The sequence below is a fragment of the Carassius carassius genome, chromosome 20 (assembly GCF_963082965.1).
Source record: "Carassius carassius chromosome 20, fCarCar2.1, whole genome shotgun sequence".
In the NCBI taxonomy this organism is placed as follows: Eukaryota; Metazoa; Chordata; class Actinopteri; order Cypriniformes; family Cyprinidae; genus Carassius; species Carassius carassius.
In genome coordinates this window covers 19,022,317-19,040,906 of record NC_081774.1, presented here as the reverse complement: position 1 = coordinate 19,040,906, position 18,590 = coordinate 19,022,317, and the positions used below count along the sequence as shown (strand labels likewise).

General features: G+C 37.3%; 2 protein-coding genes across 8 annotated transcripts; both read left to right on the top strand.

The window, feature by feature from the left end:
- Positions 1-431: 431 nt before the first annotated feature.
- LOC132096606 (zinc finger protein 414-like) lies at positions 432-5,264 on the top strand. 4 transcript variants are annotated; one of them, XM_059502066.1, is made up of 8 exons: positions 432-568; positions 941-1,004; positions 1,106-1,216; positions 1,341-1,446; positions 1,921-2,471; positions 3,229-3,254; positions 3,344-3,414; positions 3,959-4,095. In XM_059502066.1, the coding sequence occupies exons 2-7, from the start codon at positions 998-1,000 to the stop codon at positions 3,395-3,397; spliced, it is 855 nt and encodes a 284-aa protein (XP_059358049.1). In that variant the 5' UTR covers positions 432-568; positions 941-997; the 3' UTR covers positions 3,398-3,414; positions 3,959-4,095. The 4 variants fall into 4 exon arrangements, 2 of the variants coding, with proteins under 2 accessions (XP_059358049.1, XP_059358048.1); XR_009422600.1 differs by lacking the exon at positions 3,229-3,254 and adding an exon at positions 4,928-5,264 and having other exon boundaries at positions 433-568; positions 3,959-4,111; XR_009422601.1 differs by having other exon boundaries at positions 3,229-3,414; positions 3,959-4,037.
- Positions 5,265-5,781: 517 nt separating this feature from the next.
- LOC132096605 (protein ENL-like) lies at positions 5,782-18,264 on the top strand. 4 transcript variants are annotated; one of them, XM_059502064.1, is made up of 12 exons: positions 5,782-5,935; positions 7,216-7,396; positions 8,268-8,350; positions 8,939-9,082; positions 9,186-9,311; positions 13,881-14,489; positions 14,565-14,646; positions 14,727-14,835; positions 14,984-15,083; positions 15,812-15,877; positions 15,983-16,054; positions 16,428-18,264. In XM_059502064.1, exons 1-12 carry the CDS (start codon positions 5,924-5,926, stop codon positions 16,554-16,556), a joined length of 1,713 nt encoding a protein of 570 aa, XP_059358047.1. In that variant the 5' UTR covers positions 5,782-5,923; the 3' UTR covers positions 16,557-18,264. The 4 variants fall into 4 exon arrangements, with proteins under 4 accessions (XP_059358047.1, XP_059358045.1, XP_059358046.1 ...); XM_059502062.1 differs by having other exon boundaries at positions 15,812-15,886; XM_059502063.1 differs by having other exon boundaries at positions 14,562-14,646.
- Positions 18,265-18,590: the final 326 nt, after the last annotated feature.

The following is an 18,590-nucleotide window of genomic DNA, read 5'->3' as shown; positions in this document are numbered from 1 at the left end:
ATGTGCAATAAGCAGTTTAACTGCAGACTAAACGAATTATAGAAAAGTGTTAATTTTCTAATCAAAAAATTTTTCCCCACAGCTGCATCTTTACATAATTTTATAATAAAACCAGTATCACGACGTTAACTACTACTAAATAAATACATTTGATCAAAATCAACTTAAACGTAAAAGATGTGCAGGACTCGAAAGGCAACTGTTATAGAATTGTATTTGTCTCATTTATGTGCCATGTCTACAAGATTTCTTTATGGCGTGTCGTGTGGATAACAAATGACAAAAAACTCTCTTATAAAAATACAATCTGTTGACAAACAAAATATTTCTTAATCAGCAACTGTGTGCTGCGTGGAGTTTTGATTAATGCAAAATCAATCATCTTCTATGTTGTCATCAGTCAACAAGACGACCTGAAAACGTGAACGTAATATGTTCTCGCGATATTTAATGTCGAACGTAACGCACGTAGACAGGGTGGAAATCCAGTCTAGCTAGATAAACGCTTTCATTTGAATTAATGTCTGTTTAAAAAGAAGATTTGAAAACTTTGAGAAATCGATTTAAAGTAAGTGTCATAGTAAGTGCACTAAAAATAATTGCTCATGAACACAAATATTCTAAGCAGATATACGATGTTTTGTTGTTGTCTGCTAGCTCAAGCGTCTGCGGACGTCCCTGATTGTTTACGTTGGTGAGATGATGTTCTGTTAGTTTTATCACTAAAGTCATTGGATTGCTTATTGTTTAAACACTATCGATCATGTGCATATTATTCTACTAATTGCGTTTACGTCTGCTGTGTTTGCACATCCACATTTGAATTTACTACGTGCCATTCACTGAAAGTTATTCATATGAAAGTGTGTATAAGAAATACTGAAATATGTCATATTTTGTCACATTTATGTAGCCTAAATTAGGCCAATTGTTATCCTAGGGTGCAGGTCTGGCTGGAACAGGAACCACCCCACTACCTCAACTACAAGCAATCACCATGGAGGGTAACGTATGCCATTATCCGTACTATACTTTAATTTGCTGGTTCAATATTCATGCATATTAAACCCAGTATAAGTAGAACTAGAATGCAATGTTCCACCAGGTTGTCAAATGTCCTGCTCGTTTTTTGGGTGCAAGAGGACCTACAATAGTCCGGAAGCACTGAATAGTCATCTTCAGGACCATCAAAAGAACACTGCCCATTCTCTTCCAGGTATAACATCAACATGCCATTTATTTTGGTTTGTTTTTTACTATTGCCCTTGATGAATGAAATGCTGTTTGCAAACATTTAATAAATTAATTTATAATCATAAACGGTGTCTTTTACTCTTTAGGGAAAACCTTCCTATGCTCTCATATAGGATGTGATGGTTCATTTAACAACATGCAGCAGCTAATGGAACATATGAGGCACCATTACAAGCCAAATAACTTTTTCCTGTGAGTTCTTACAGATTTGCTTTTAGTTTTCTTTCTTAATAAGGTTATTTAATTTTACTCTTTCTTGCCAGTCCATAATTTCTCATAAAGGTGCTCTTATTTGGAATTGTCTCAATTAAATGGTGCATAATGCCACCAAAGAAAAGTCTGTTGTTACACTGGAAGATCATCTTCTGATGTTTTTGTTTGTTTTTTATTTTAAAATAATGAGGTCAAACAAACAAAAAATAATGCAATGACATAGTTAAAACATCTGGTAGTTTGAGTTTTCATAAATACCACTTTGTATCTTGCACATTTTTTGACAGATAAAATGTTACATTCAGTTGTTGCTGAATTATTGTTTTTTTCAATTTGAGGGTACATAAAGGTTTTATTTATTTATTTATTTTTACTTTTCTAGCACTTATGTTCTGCTCTAATGTTTGTTTCAGCTTTATGCTTCTTCATTATCATCATTTTTATGTCCTTTAGGTGCGAGAGCTGCAGGGCCAAACTGCGTTCTTACCGCACTCTTCTCAAACACCTGCAGACCTGTGCTAAAGTTGCTAAGAACAAGGCTGCAAAAATAGAGACTGGAATGGCACCTGACGGAGATCCCACCAATGTTCTGCCCGCTTCCACTGACATGGAATCATCTGGACCCCTCTTAGCCCCAAATGCACCTGAGGAGATGGAGTCTATGCCATCTATGCCCTCTTTGCCCACAAATCCAACACTGGCAAGCATGCCAGTAACCCAGCGGCCTGCAGAAAACAACGCATTTGCTAACCCCATACCTGCAGGGCCTGTAACTGTGCCGCTTGCCACTCTAAATCCTGCCTCAATCCAAAATCTTCCTTGCCAACCAGAATCTCCCTACAGCTCCTTTCCACCTACTCTGTCTCCTGTTAACCAAGTCTTCCAGCCAGATCCGGGCCTACAGCAGCAGCAGAGGTCTCCAAGGTCTGGTCCTCCTAGTCTAACAGCTTCACCGCCGCTGCCGTCACCACCAGGATCAAACGCAGTCTGGAGGAAGAACCAAGGTGAATGGAGCTCATGAAGCTTTCCTCTGTGAGTGAGGAAAGCCAATTTAAAACAAGTGTCCTTACTCACAATGGGTCTCATTCACTAACTGTGTGTACACATGAATTTGAGCATGAAATCTGATTTGTAAATGTTCTCCAAGGCTGCTTTTATTTGATCAAAACTACAGTAAAAAAACAGTATCAAAAATGCAATAAAACTTTGAAAATCTAATTAAATATAACAGTTTTTCTTTATTTTAACATTCATAATGATACATGTTGGAACTCTGCCTGTTAGAATGATTCATGTGACACTGAAGACTGCTGAAAATTGAACTTTACTATCAGAGGAATAAATGACATTTAAAATAAATTTATATAAAAATATATTCAAATATAAAATAGGTATTTTAAATTGTAATAATATTTCATATGACTGTTTACTCTATTTTTGATTTTAAGATGCAGTCTTTGTGAGCATAAGAGATTTTTTTTAAAATAGACAATTATTCTAAACTTAATTTTTCCAAATGACAAACTTCAGACAAGCTTTCATTCATTTAGAATAATCCAAATTCTCTCAACAAAGTAAAGAACAAATTCATGTGCGTATGCACTTGTGAACTAGGCAGACATTTTCATGTGAAGTATATAAATACAGATCCACACAATTATTGAATGAGACCCAGTGTTCCTTAAATCACCCTACATTTTAGACCCTGTTCACCTGTGTATTTTCCAGTTTGCTCAACTGATCTCACCTGCTTATCAACAGGTGTGAGTCCTAATGAAAGGGAATTTGTAAGGTCACTTGGGGGGGGAAATGCCTAAGCCTTGGCCATGGCCGCTTTGAGTGAACTGTGTTTTGTCGTGTTGCACTGTCCTGCCAGACCCGCCCGGGCCCCTTTTGCACAGATGGAACTCTCCGAGCAGTCAGAGTTTAAATAGAGATGAAGTCCAGGTGAGGCACAGAGAATCCACACACACATTGCTTGAGGGAACAATCAGATCTTCCCTCAATAGATGCTTTAGATGCTAATCCCCCTCCCCTTCCCCTGCTCTAACCGGGCTCAGTGTTTCCCTGGGTGTGCCATCTAGCTGTACGACTCGGTCCACTCCCATCCGATTCTAAACGCATATGTCCGGGTGCTTCACTAACATGCAATAAAACATCAGAGAGTGTGCTTTCAGGGCCGGTGTCCCTTTACTTTTTCCCCTTCCCATTAGCATTTTGCTAAAATCAGGTGGTCATTTCTGGCAAGTGATGGTGCTGTATCATAATAATTGACTGTGTGTGGAGAAGTTGACAATGCTTGCTAATTCCAACACCTTTTGTGTCCATTTTCATCTGTCCAAACTGGGCATAATGATGTGGGTTTTTTTTCCGATCACTGGGTCTTTTTCCAGCTCAATCTGATACTTTAACTGGTGAAGGTTTTTTTCTGTCTGTCTACAAACATTCTCGGTGCATGTATAACAATGACCCCATTAATTCAATCTGTCAGGTCAGTCCTTCAACTGCCGAATCCTGTGGGAGCACACAAGAGGTCGGTACAGTTGCCTACAGTGTGGCCACTGCACCCCAGACCGGGGGGAGATGACCGCTCATATTGAGGGCCAACACAAGAACCCAGGGGGCAAAGTGAACACTGATCATGGTATGACCTCTGTAATTCATTGTTTAATTGAATGCAGTGTACTTTTTATTTTATTTCATTGGGTTACAGGCATAGCCCAAAAATGATCATTTACTCAAAACCTTTTATGATTGCTCCAGACCTGTATGGATTTCTTTCTCCTGCCGAACACAAGAGATATTTTGAAGAAAGGGGGTAGCCAAACAGTTGGCGGTGTCCATTGATTCATACAGTATGGAAAAAATGCTATGGTAGTCAATTGCTACCGTCAACTGTTTGGTTGAATTACATTTTTTGGGTGAACTATCCCTTTAAGGCTGGAATACACTACTTGATATTTGCATAGATTTTTGCCCCAATTTCCAGTCTATATGAGTCCAAAGTTAGTTCCCAGAAGTCAGAGTCAGTCTGCAGGTTTTTTGTTTGTCCGAGTTCACAGGTTTCACAGAATACAAATAGTGTATGATGACTGTTTTTTTTCTTTTAGTTTCAGACTATAAATCTATCTAGTCCGTTGATTTCAAAGGTACTTTCAACCAATTTTAGAACACATATTGTGTTCATTTGTCATGTGTCTAGGGTTTGGGGCAAATGTTTCTGCATTTGTAGTTTTTTTTTTTTTTTTTAAGGATTTGAATATTGAATATCCTAAGTATTTTAGTGTCCAGTTTTTCTCTGTAACCATTTACAAAGTCAGCAAGTGTATAATGCCTAATGTTTTAAAAGCTCTTTATATTTGAGAATATGTGGTGCACTGTATTCCAGCCTTTAGTCTTTTAAAAGTACACAATATAGGGATGTTATCTCTCCAGACTGAACCTTCTGTGTATTTTACAGATACAGAGATTGCCACCGCATCTTTACTGGCTAAGACTTCACTAAACTCTGAGAACTCAACTTATACACAGCTCTAACATGAAATGAGATGCTAAACCTGCTGATTGACAAAGAATTTTGGTTGTAGCATTTTATACAGAGGGAGATGCTCAATTTTAATTTTAACAGACAATGTGGACTTCATGCATCTGTGGTCTGGATCTGTCAATATCACTATTCAAACACATGAAGAGGTGCATGCCTTATCTTCAGTAAGCATTTATGAGTCATCTCTAAGAAAATGTCTTGTTAGGTTTCATTAAATAATTTGAAATGGCATATAAATAAACTCATTAATGGTTCAATATTGTGTCTCCTGCATTTTTATTGTTCCTTTTACAGTAGGTAGTATCTCCGATTGAATTAAAAACATCTAAAATGATGCCCAATGCTCAGTCCATTTTCAGTTTCAAGAATAAACCGTTTCTAGACCAGTTGTTTCTGTACTGTACTGTTCACTACCTACAAATAAAACCTGTATAGAAAAACTAGTTTAAATGTGATATGAGTTACTCATCTTATTGTGAAATCTACATTAATTTCTGTGGAGGAATGCGTGTTTTTTTAAAGTATTTGAGGTTTATAAATTGTATAATTTAATTTCATTATATGTTTGTGTGTGTAATTAAATTGATATAAATAGAAAGTAATACTTAAAGAACTGCACGAAAGAAAGTGACTGAAAAACTTCCGTAAAAAACAGTTATAGGTGGAGTAACTTCAAATATTTGCATAGTGTATAAGCACATTTTTAAAAAGCTGAAAGATGTGAAAGGGACACAGAGGTAGATGACAGCCATTCTGCTTTTATTTTAAAAACTGTCACTGTCGCGGCCATTTGTTCAAACTGTTCGGTTTCTAACTTCACACTCCATCAGATGTGTAACATCGAGGATGCACATTCAATCTACTTCAACGCTTTTGTAAATAGACTAAACAACCGGAACATAGGCAACAATGGAGAACATGGTAATAAGACTTTACTGACACTGCCAGACAGCCAATAGTGAGGAATATGCATGGTTTTTATCACCAAAACATTTATACTGAAAGACGAGGCCAACGTTTCTGTGAAGATGATTAGGATGCTAACTTAGCCAGCTAATCCTTCTTACTTGGTTTAAAGCAGGAAACCCGCGGAATTACATTATTGTTTTATGTACATTTATGTCGTGACGAAGATATGCTTATAGAAACCAAAACGTCCTTTTCTAAACCTCAGCATTTGGCTTGTAGGACAGATGGACTCTTGAGTTCCAGCACTCACTAGCTGTCCAGCTAGCCCGGACCTGTCTCAAAACCTCGTGAACTGCCTTCATAGAACCTTTGAACTGTCTTCAAACATGCTGTCTAGATAGGGTGCTCATTTAGGATTTGAGACAAAGGAGTCATCAGGAGATTGAGTAATGTTGTTGGCTTGTATATTAAAAGCAAAGCTTAGATTATAAATATTGAGTGATAGCATTTAAATCTGCTGTGTGCATCTTTAAATGATTAAAGAAGAGTCAAACAGCTCTTTTTTGACATAAAACTAAAAGTGTGAAACGAATTTCTGCATTCGACAAATTCTGCAGTTTCATTAGACATTGTTAGATTTAAAAATCAAAATATAGTACATATATTTTATATTAAGATATTGTATGGTGTTGTTATCTATCCATCCATCAATCTATGTCTGTCTGATAGACTTTGAAACATCAAGCTTTTAAATCTACTTGCCAGGCTTTCTCAAGCCAGCATCAATTATGAATTGACAATTTTTTAATCCATTTATTTTTGACATGCACTGCTTGTGTAGTTTTGTGTTATGTAGTCACTGTAAAAATGGTTTAGGCACAGATAGGATGCAAACTCAGTCAACTCTGGCAAGGAATTTATTAACCATTGAGCTAACGCAGACAAGCCTATCAGTCATATTGTTTCCATACTAAGAAAAGCTGTAAACAGTATACCATCATGTGCGTGATGAATGTCAGAGAACTGTGAATTTCCGTCTCTAGCTGTCAGAGCGCAAAAGCTGGTTGATTTCTCACAGATATAAACAGCAGATATAACAGTGGTGTGGAGAAGTTGGCCAAGAGCTTATTTTAGTCCTTTTTAGTCTCTTGAGTTATACATGTCACTCACTGATGATGTATTGTAATCCTTTTTTTTTTTTTTTTTTTCAATTTCTACTGTACTTCTGTTGTAGGACTCATGTTCAGAATAGAGAAGACTGACAGATGACTGCTGCTTTCCTCTTATTTCAGTGCACTGTGCAGGTGAAACTGGAGCTGGGACACAGAGCCCAGTTAAGAAAGAAAGTCACTACCGAGGGCTTCACGCATGACTGGATGGTGTTTGTTCGAGGCCCTGAGGCGTGTGACATTCAGCACTTTGTGGAGAGAGTTGTCTTCCACTTACACGACAGCTTCCCAAAACCCAAGAGAGGCAGGTTTTAAATTGGAGACATTGTCATAAAACTAACTTTATACAGTACTCACAGCCATGTAGGTTAAAGTCCCTTTCATTCAGGAACCATTTGTATGGATGCCTATTTTCTTCTGTTGAGTTATCATGATTAATCCTGCCCGTTTAGCTCATGCTGTTTGCCCAAACTATTATACTTTGTGTAGTTCCAGCATATGACTATATATCTGTCTCTAATATAGATCAGGGATGATTAATGTTTTTGAATTGCAAATAAAAACAGTTTTAACATAAGACTTAAGTTGTGTTATGTGATGCATATTTGTCAGACATAGATAAATTAAAACAGGTATGATGTCTATTCTGACTATTAACTATCTGCATATTTTTGCATCTAAATGTTTTGTATCATATCTGTGGTTTGTTTATATGCCACAAAGTAAAAAACCTGGATGAACATCATTTAAGTATGATTTCTTGATTTTTTCCAGGTGTTGTATTTGAAGTTGAAGTGTGTAATTTTTTTTAATGTTAATTTCTCCTATCCCAGTTAAATGTGCAGAGACAACTATAAGTAAGCCATTTATAGTTTGACTTCCCAAAACGTGTAAACACTGTGTCTCTGGAGTGCTTTCAAAGTATCTCCCTGTTTGTTTGATTCAAACTCTGACTAAACCAATGGTGTGATTTGGGGGAGTGTTGCGGAAACCTGTTTGGAAAAAATGGTTATATTTGCAGTTCCATTGTGTCAGTAGTGGCAAAGAAATAGTGCACTTCACGGTATTGTAGTATGTACATGTACATAGTGCATTCTAGTTTAATATTTCCATTTCAGTGTAGACAGGTAATGTTTAGCAATACATTTATTTTCACAATATTTTTTGTTTCACAGTTTGTAAAGAACCCCCATATAAAGTTGAAGAGTCAGGCTATGCTGGTTTTCTCATGCCTATAGAGGTCTATTTCAAAAACAAGGTGAGCACATCCCATATCTACAGCAATATCTGCATTTCTTTTCTCTTCTTTATGAATAACCGGTATGTAAGAAAAGTTCAGCACAGTGTTACGCTCCGTCTTTTTAGATGTGTGCGGCTGTGTTAGTTTGCCAGTATTGGAAAAATGTTGTGATGAGGAGTTTTGCAATTCAGTAAAGGTAAAGGTCACCCAACTAGGTGAACTCAGTATTTGCACTGGGAGCTAACAGATTTTACAGACACACTAACAGAGCGTTGACATGAAGCTATTTAACTACAGAGAACACGGAGGGGGTAAGAATATCTGAATTTGTACTTCACTTTAAGTCTTACTTCCGTTTCATATCATTGTCATTTTGCATATTTACTTTTCCAGAACACGTAGTGAAATATTTATGGGGGTTTTCCATTTTCTGTCTTGTTCCCTGAAACGTTATCTACCAAAGACTGTACTTAGTAAATATTTCACACACTGCTAGTCTGAGGTTCAGGTTCGATTTTGACGTTCATACTTTCATCAACACAATTTCTTTATGAAATATTTGTTTTTATCTATAAAGCCTGAACATGCTTGACCCTTCTACCACAGGAGGAGCCTAAAAAGGTGTGCTTTAATTATGACCTTTTCTTGAACCTGGAGGGCAACCCACCTGTCAACCACCTGCGCTGTGAGAAGCTCACGTTTAACAACCCCACACACGAGTTTCGACGCAAGCTGGTCAAGGCCGGTGGGGTGAGTGGGACTGTTTGTCTTTGCTTTTTCTGTACCTCTATAATCAGCTCTTTTCAACCGATTCTCACTCTCTCTTACTGTTGGGATGTTATTCTTGTCCCAGGTTGTAGTTATTTCTGAGGGAGCGGAGATGATGCCAAGGCCTAGTCCAGATTATCCAATACTGCCTACTATTCCACTCTCTGCCTTCTCAGACCCCAAGAAGATCAAGTCCTCTCATCCAATAAAGGTTGGTAATAATAAACTCATTCTTTGGTCATTAAGTTATTGAAATAATTGAAAAGTAATTTATTTTAAAAATGTTGTTAATTAGTTTCAAAATATATTTGAAGTGTTAAAGAATATCCCGTATGTTCTTGCTAGTTTATGTTGTTCCAGAGCTATATGACTTCCCTTTATATTTGAAACACAAAGGAATATATATATTTTTTAAGGAAACCTAATGAATCTATGACTTTCCATTAAAAGGCCATTCCAAAGAAACTTTCAAAAAAGTTAATGAAGAGATCATTAAACTAATCCAGATGAATCAAGCTGTTAAATAATAGTTTCCTGTGGAGATACAGTCGCTTTTTACGTTGATCAGCACACATACATAGAGCACATTAAGTATGCTTGCTTGACGTGTAAAACCAAAGAGGTTTGTTTGGAGTATCAAGAGTATAACTAGAGATTTAAAATGTTCAGTCCTGCTCCTTCAAGGTTCTGACTTGCTTCTGCTAAAAATAGGTTATAGTTCTTCCCACTTCCACTTTTATGTTTTGTCCCACTCGTGCCTTCAAAATCCCGTAGTTAGATTTTTTCGTTATGCAGATTGTTCCAATACGAATATGTCCCACTCTGGTGTTATAGGCTATATTTTCTAATTCCCACACACGACACAGCAGAAAAAAAGGAAGGTGCTTTCCCTTCCTGTCACATACAAAAGAAAACATAGGGAATATCTAAACCTGTGGCAGTAAAACACAGTAGACAAATAATATTATGAAATTATTTTGAGGTACCTTTCATTTATTTTTGGATAGTCCTAAGAGACATTTTCTAATTTGAGCTTCATTCAACCATATCTTAGAATTGAACCATTAAATTCTTATGTATTACTTTTACAGTGTCTTTACAAAATTTCTGAAGCGTCAAAGTTTTGGTGGGACTTTCAATGGAGGGACATAAATCTCTCAGGTTCTGTTAAAAATATCTTCATTTGTGTTTAGGAAATGAACAAAAGTTTAAAGTGTTAGTTCAACCAAAAATGAAAATTAGCCTGTTATTTACTCAAACTCAAGGCGTCCTAGGTGTATATGACTTTCATTTTTCAGACAAATCCAGTCGGAGTTATATTTAAAATTGTCCTGGAACTTCTAAGCTCTGTCATTGTAGTGGGCGGGTGTTTCTGTTCAACCGTCTAAAACACGTTAAATAAAGTGTGCATATCTGTAGTAAAACATGCCTCACACGGCTCCGGGGGGTGAATAAAGACCTCCTGAAGAGAATCCATGCATTTTTGTAAGAAATATATACATATTTCAAATGTATTAAACAGTTTTCTATCAATTCCGCCATCTGTCATATGCGGATGCAGTTCCAGCGGATGATGCAGGACGTCGGCGTTAGGGGTGGTCGGATCGATCTAAATATCCGTAGTATCGATGCCAACACTGGTATTGGTATCAGATTGATACAATTGTAATTGAATCAATATTTTAATTTAAATAACTCTCATCTACGTTCATTATACTTTGCTCGTGTCTTCTACCTCTACAATCCTGAGCAAATGCTGCTTTCACATCCTGGCCCACTTTGCTACTCCTCCCCCTCCTGCTGCTCTGCTGTGATTCGTTGTTGTCTCGTCACGTGACTCAATGACACAACGCGCAGAGGAGCAGCGAACAGACTGAGCGAAGCTGATAGCACATTGAAGTCCAGAAGGGGGGCTCAGGGAATATAATTTCACAGGTATATTTGTTCTTTGTTTGTTCTTCGGTAATAATTGTGTGCACTTTATTTCATTTCTTTTAAAACCAGAAAAAAGGGAGAGATTTTTGTTATTCTTTATTTTTTTTAAAAGGCTGTAAAGAATTCATTCTACAGTGCCTAATAACTAATAATTTTTTGGACTTCAATACATTAATAAAAAAAAATATTGTCTAAATAATTGATCATTCATTCACCTCAGAAATAATGACATAGACCTACTACTCTCCCCTACACAAGAGTATTTTTTTTAAGTATCAATATCGGCAATACTGACCCTATATGTATTTGGTATCGGTTCGATACCAAATTTTGCAGTATCGCCCACCACTAGTCGGCGTTGCGTATTAAGTCACGAACTCTGAGAGAGAGAACAAAATAAAATGTCAATCATGAATTAGAAGCACAAAACGAGTATTCGTAAAGAAAATTGTCTGAGAATTTTGATATAAGCAAAGAGGAGACCTTTGCTAAAGTAAGGAAACTTTGCTTCCTTAAACAAACTCGTGAGACTAGCATATCTGCGCGTGAGCAACGCATACGTCCTGCGTCATCCGCCGGAACGCTTCCGCATATGACAGTCAGCAGAAGTGAGAGAAAAGTGTTTATTATGTTTGAAATATGGATATTTTTCTTACAAAAACACATGGATTCACTACAGGAGGATTTTATTCACCCCTGGATCCGTGTGAGGCAAGTTTTATTATGGATGCGTGCACTTTATTTAACGTGTTTTTGACTGTTTAAGAAAAACACCCACCCACTGCAAAATTTTAATTGGAACAGCCAGGACTCTGATTGGATTCATCTGAAAGAAAGAAAGTAATCTACACCTAAGATGGCTTGAGGGTGAGTAAATAACAGGCTAATTTCGATTTTTGCGTAAACTAACCCTTTAATGGGATTGGAATGACATGAAAGCAGAGGCGGCCTTACCTATGTTTCACCCGTTTCAATTGAAACGGGCCCCGCCCTCCAAGGGGGCCCCCAACAGAACAGGAAATCCCATTCATTTTCTCCCTAGGATATTGATTTTCAGACATAATGTCTAAAGTGGTCTCCAACACGTCGCTCGCGAGAGTAGCTCGTGACCTGATTGGAGGTAGCTCGAGGGCCGTTCAATATCGCGTCTTTTGCACGCTCAAGTTCATTATTTCAAATAATTGAAGCGACGCGCTCATTTTTTTCCAGGCGCAACAAGTCAACATGAAGGATGGGGGTGCACCCAAACTACGGGTGTTTTTTCTAAATAAATCTTCTAGCAGAGCTACAGCAAAGCGTTTTTCGGTGGTGGAAATCCATTAGCTATTAAAACTTCTCTGTCGTTGTGGAGAGCGCATGGTGCATAGCAACGACAGACGCCACGGGAACCGAATTTTACTATTAATAATAAAAGATAAGCTAATAATGTGCATTGTAAATGTGAGTATTTTGTCTTTTTTTGAATCATTCTTTCTATAAAAATGATTTAAAGGCTGAAATATGCGAGGTTTATCTTTTTATAAAAACTTTTTTGTCAAAACTTTATTTGAACGTGTACATGTTAGATAACATGTTGCAAGACACTCCTTTCAAATTTGGCCATCATTTTTAATGTTACTATTTTAATGTTCATGTAAACAAAAAGTGCATATTGATGGTAAGTTTATTTGTTATTTGGTTTTCTACATAAAACTTGGTGAATTGATTTTATTGTGTAGTATTAGTACTTTTTGAACAGGATTATGTGATAACCATGCTCATTTTGGTCACTATAATCATGAAATTACATTTTCATACCATTTTATCTCTAGTTATGATGCACTATAAAATCAACAATAATTATGTGTTTTTACAGTATAATATTTTGATATATATAGCCTATGTCAATTAAGGGGGACATATATAGGCCTACAATAACTCTTTTAGGTCTAAAACAGTTAGCATAGTTGTTAATATGAGAGTTATGAGACATTATTGAAGAGATTTAATTATTGCATGAGTAGCTCTCGGCCACTTTCATTTTTAAAAAGTAGCTCTCAAATGATCTTCTAAAATGAGTGAGCCACAAATCCGTGAGTACATTTTACAAACCCATGGGAACGGATTGCGAAAGCGTGGGCACGGTTTATGAATTCGTGGGTACAGATTTCAGAAACTGCAGGCACTGTTTACAAATCTGAGAGCGCGGGTTAGAAACTCGTGGGTACGGTTTATTAATCCGTGGGCACGATTTGTTAAACCGAGGGAACAGTTTGAGAATTCGTGAGTACGGTTTAGGGCGCACGGATTGCCAAAACCATCGTCACGGATTTTTTAAAAATTATTTTTACTTACACAGGTGACTTCCCGGGCTACGTAATACGGCAAGTTGAGGGGATGTTTGAGCTGTTTTTTTTTTTTTTTTTTTAAGTCAGCCCAGACAGCTGAAAATATAGCTACTGCGCAAATCAAATAAGCAGTGATGTTGCCCTGCGTGAAAGGGCGAGGCTTATTCCAACGTAAAACGCTGTATTGTATATAGTTTGTATAAAGCTGCCTTTTAATGAAGCTGAAAGTGCGAGTAATAAAATAATATGATGCAAACCAACAGGAATCCTTGCTTTTTCTGCTCTATTATGTTTACATTTTATGTGGGCAGGGCCCCATATTAGTTATTGAAACGGGCCCCCAGATGCTTAAGGCCGCCCCTGCATGAAAGTGAGTAAATGGTGACTGGAGAATTTGTAATTTTGGGTGTGAACTATCACTTGAAGTTTCAGTGAACAAACTCATTTATTCTGGGTGGATATGTTGTTGCTTCTCAGTATGTACTGAATGATTAGTCATTTCAAAACTTTTATTGCAGGAGTCAAGTAAAGATGGAGGAAGTGGTAGCAGCAAAGCCCCAAAAGCCCACAAGGCAACCAAAGAGCACCGAGAGCGCACACGAAAGGATTCAGAGAGCAAGTCCACATCCAGAGAAGGTGACCGTGAGAGTGGCAAGTCCTCACGAGACCAATCATCATCTTCCTTTTCAAAGAAAGTCCCAGATGGCAGAGGAAAAGATGAGGGGAAAACTGTGCCCAAAGCAGCCTTCAAAGAGCCCAAACTCACAGTCAGAGAGTCCAAGATGGATGGCATGTCTCCAAAAGGAGGAGGAACGGTGATGGGCGCAGGGGGACAGCTGGACGCTCGTGCCCCGAGCAAGAGGCCCTCGTCCACCACCGAGTCTCCAAAGCTGAGTACCAAGAAACAGAAGAGGATAGGCTCTGAGGGCATGAAGGGGCCTGTGAGTGGAAGCTACAGCAGCAACTCTCCCCGCATTACCTCAACAACACCCTCCACACACCCCGAGAAGAAAACCCCTAAAGATAAAAGCCACTGGGCAAAGATGAAACCAGAGGTGCAGGAAGTGAAAAGGCAACCAGAATCCGACGAATCCAACTCTGAGGATGAAGCCTCTTCCAAATCAGAGGTACGTTTTGGTTTTTCCATCAGCAGAGCATGGATTTGAATGTAGTGAAGCTCAAGGATGTTGTTTATTTAGCAGTCGGCTCCATCCAGTCCATCTAGTTCCAGCTCCAGCTCCAGCTCTGATTCTGACTTTGAGCCGTCGCAGAAGCAAGGACAAGGTACGGAGTTTAATCATGAATTGTACGATCAGGAGTGTGTCACCTCATGGAGTTTAGTTGAACATGATGATTGTGTGCAGGGCCACTCAGTTATATGGTAGAGGAAATGCGCTCTGAAGGCTCTGATGATGACAGCAGCTCTGAGGTTGAGATGCCCATGAAGGCGACTCCACCTAACCAGGACTCTCGGTCTGTGCCAAGGACTTCGTATTTTATCTAATTTGGTCGTTCTTGAATTTCAGTTCAATTTTATTCAAAATAAAATCAAAAGCAAATGTCCAAACATGAATATTACCATAGCCATGGTGCACACTGAAGTTCGTTTTTCTGTTTTCAGTTTAAGCATGGACAGTGAGAGTGATGGTAATGAGGAGTCCCGTCCTCCCAGCCAGGAAGCCCCCTCACCTCTACCCAAACTCAGCTCAGCAAGCCTCAAGGTAAGATCTGCATCGCATTGCAATGAAACTTTGAACTTGTTTAGGCACTGAATATTAATTGGTGCAGGATTTACTTACAAATAATTACAAAGAAATTTCAAGAAACGTACCTAGCTGAACATAAAATTTAAAGACTGAAATAGTATTTTTGTGTAAAATATGCTCTAATTATCGGTTTTATGTACAACCTAGAAAAATTATATTTACAGCGAAACCAAAATTTATTCAGACACCTTTTAACACTTCTCACATTATCACAGTTTATTCGCTGTAGTAAGAACTCTGAGTTAAACAAATTCATCTTGATAATGTCAGATAACTTTGATAAAATGGTATGTAATGATTTAGTCAGCTGACTTAAATTTTTACAATAGACATACAATTCGATAATACCAATCATCCTATTTGATCATCCTATTACCAATGTTTTGTTCAGTCTGTGATGTAAAAAAGTCATATTAGTAATTAAAGATAAACACATGGTCAGGTCAAAGTGTCTGAATAATGTTTGCCCATTCATTAATTTTACTAATTGTCCACTGTATGAAGAATTTTTGGGTAGGATATGTCACAGTTTACTTTATTTTGCTATTCTCACTTACATAAATGAACTATAGTGTCCTGCACCCACTAATAAAAATGTAGCAAAAACTATATCTAGTGTCTAAATAATTTTTGATTTGACTGTATATTAGAATTTGATTTGAACTCGTTTTGTCCTTTGTCAGATGATAGGAAAAAAGAGCCCAGATTCTTGCACCCGCGAGAAAGTCCTCAAGAGGGGATACGACAAGGTAGGAAGGGTAAATAACTGAATCATACTCATCACTGGCTGAAATACAGATTTTTATCGTACATAAAACTACAATGAAGCTTGTAAATGATTGATCTGATTACAGGCTTATACAGAGGAGCTTGTGGACCTCCATCGCAGGCTGATGGCTTTGAGAGAGAGGAACATTTTGCAGCAGGTAACAATATTTTTTTCTTCATTTGAGTGTATTTTACGTGATCCTCGAGTAAGGGGAATATTTTTTACATAAGGCTTTAGTTAATGTTAATTTCAGCATTTACTATTCTAATGCTAATTCTAAAGTTTTGTTTGTTAACATTAGTTAATGCACTGTGAACTAACATGAACAAACAATGAACGACTGTATTGTTATTAACATTAACAAAAATTCATAAAGAGTGTAATAAATGGTAATGATGGCAAAGCAAAAACTATTACTCAGGTCTTAAATATATAATCCTTCAGAAATCATATTTGTGGAAACCAAATTATTATTTTTTTTAATCACTGATGAATAGAAAGTTTAAAATAACACCATTTGTGTCTTTAAGATTGTGAACCTCATAGAAAAGACTGGCCATTTCAACATCACCAATACAACCTTTGACTTTGACCTGTTCTCCTTGGATGAGTCAACTGTACGTAAACTCCAGAGCTACCTGGAAGCCACATCCACATGACACAAGCTGCTCGGCCATGATTGTGTGTGAGAGAGGCCTCCAAACTGACTGGGGGCAGAGCGAAAAGTGTTGAAAGCAACATATAAATGCACAGGAACAAACAACAAAGAAATGAGAAAACAAAAGAAACTTTATACTGTACTAGAAATAAGCAAATGAAAGGACCATGGGCATAAAGGGGCGGTATTCAGGGTTTATCTAATAACACCACTGCGCATTGCACTAAGAATCAAACTGTTGGCACAATACTGTCCAAAATGGACAAGATCTCGCATAGGCACCGTGGATGAGATAACGTATTAGAAGTAGGTACATTTCAAGGCTTGTTTTGCACCAAAGCTATAACACTGGTGGAAAGGATCCTTGGCTCGGGCCTTTATGCAGGCAGCGGCGATGACTGAAAGACTGTGTCCCCTCTCTACCCCTTCACTCTTCTGCACAGCGTGGTGGCGTGGAAAGAGCCCAACTAGATCAAACCTTATCGGCATACTGTATGTGTCTGCATAGATTTGTAGCCCCATGTGTTGGATACAGTACATACTCTCAAGCTTTGTTGATAGATGCTCCCTCGGATCAGCTGAAAGGGAAAAACTATCTGCCTTTGTAGTGCCTTTTTAAAATATAATGTTTTTAATTATAATTGTTTGTGAGTCTCTCATTGGTCTTCGGATGAGCAAAAACGATCTGTCAACATTAAAATGCCTGAAATTGTCATTCAAAGCCCTTTTAAATATGGTTTAATACCTTTCCGGAGAGAACGTGATGTGAGAGAACCGTTCTGCATGTGTGATCTGAGAAGGTCTTGTGCATTATTCTATGTTTTTTGATGGTCAGCAACATGAAGTCAATTTGTTACGCATTTGAAGTTCTTTTTGTAGTTTATTTAAGTAACTGTGCACTTTGTTTCTGGTCACTTCAGTGCTTTGTAATTATTTGATAACTGTATTTATGAATCTTTTTTTTTCTTTTCTTTTTTTACACATAATATTGACTTGCAAAAATGTACAGATTTTTGTCAATGTTTTTAAATGCATCTATTGAAGTCATATTACTGATTACTCAATCACTCGAGAGAATATGCACACAGATTGAAAGGGGGTTGTTTTGGCTGTATTCCAATGGTGCGATTGGAAAAAAGAGTCTTCTGTTCACCTGAAGTATTATACAAGTGAAATGTATTTGTGTCAGATACGTATTGTCTGATGACATTGCTTTTTAAAAAGCATACCTGCTTGACATTTTATTCTCTATTGTCGATTGCCAGTTACCCTTTTTGATTCTCAATAATGTATGGTTATAAAGTAAACAATGTTTTCAGTGAAACGTTTGTGGCAGATGTATGTTACATCATGGGAAAGTTTCAGTGATCTGTGTTTGTGCATGATTGACATGTGAATAATCACTTGCAGGAATACGCATTCAACATTCTCAACCCTATACATTTTTCAGCTATCCTCAGGACTATTCCAAATACAATAGATGCTCATAATAAATCCAAAAGCATAAAACTTGAAGCGCATGGTGGAAACGTCTAGCAGGCCACTCTTTTTGCCGTGTTTGCTTCTCTGCCATAAAAGTAGCATATTCATATTAAGGGGAATGGGATCATTTACAGTGTCTATGTAAATATGTAACAATGTGCATTATAAAGGCTATCATATTATGGAAAGCTGAAATTGTGGAATCATTAAAGATCATTCTCCGCTTAGTTTATATCAGTATGTGTGTTTATAATTTTACATTTAATATAATCTTTTTGTGTCATGCCAACAAAATGAATACACGTCATGCTGATTATTTATACCAACATTCTAAACATGACTGACTCATTGTCCAGCCTGTTATGAACTTATAATAGCCTAATAGACTTAACGTTAATAGATAAACTTTAATTTTTACTTTTTTATCAATAGATAGTGTGTCCCGCCGATTAAAATTGTAATCGATTAATTTCATAACTTGTTACTGAGATTTGAAAGGCACCAAATTTGAAATGGGAAGGACCTATACGTATCCCTATACAGACCAATAACT

Excerpts from the sequence above, each read along its gene's own strand:
- LOC132096606 (XM_059502065.1), top strand. Across the intron at positions 2,472-3,958 it reads AGTCTGGAGGAAGAACCAAG|GTCAGTCCTTCAACTGCCGA; the intron begins GTGAATGGAGCT and ends TCAATCTGTCAG. Across the intron at positions 4,112-4,927 it reads CAAAGTGAACACTGATCATG|ATACAGAGATTGCCACCGCA; the intron begins GTATGACCTCTG and ends TGTATTTTACAG.
- LOC132096605 (XM_059502061.1), top strand. Across the intron at positions 9,083-9,185 it reads AGCTGGTCAAGGCCGGTGGG|GTTGTAGTTATTTCTGAGGG; the intron begins GTGAGTGGGACT and ends TTCTTGTCCCAG. Across the intron at positions 16,055-16,427 it reads AGAGGAACATTTTGCAGCAG|ATTGTGAACCTCATAGAAAA; the intron begins GTAACAATATTT and ends TGTGTCTTTAAG.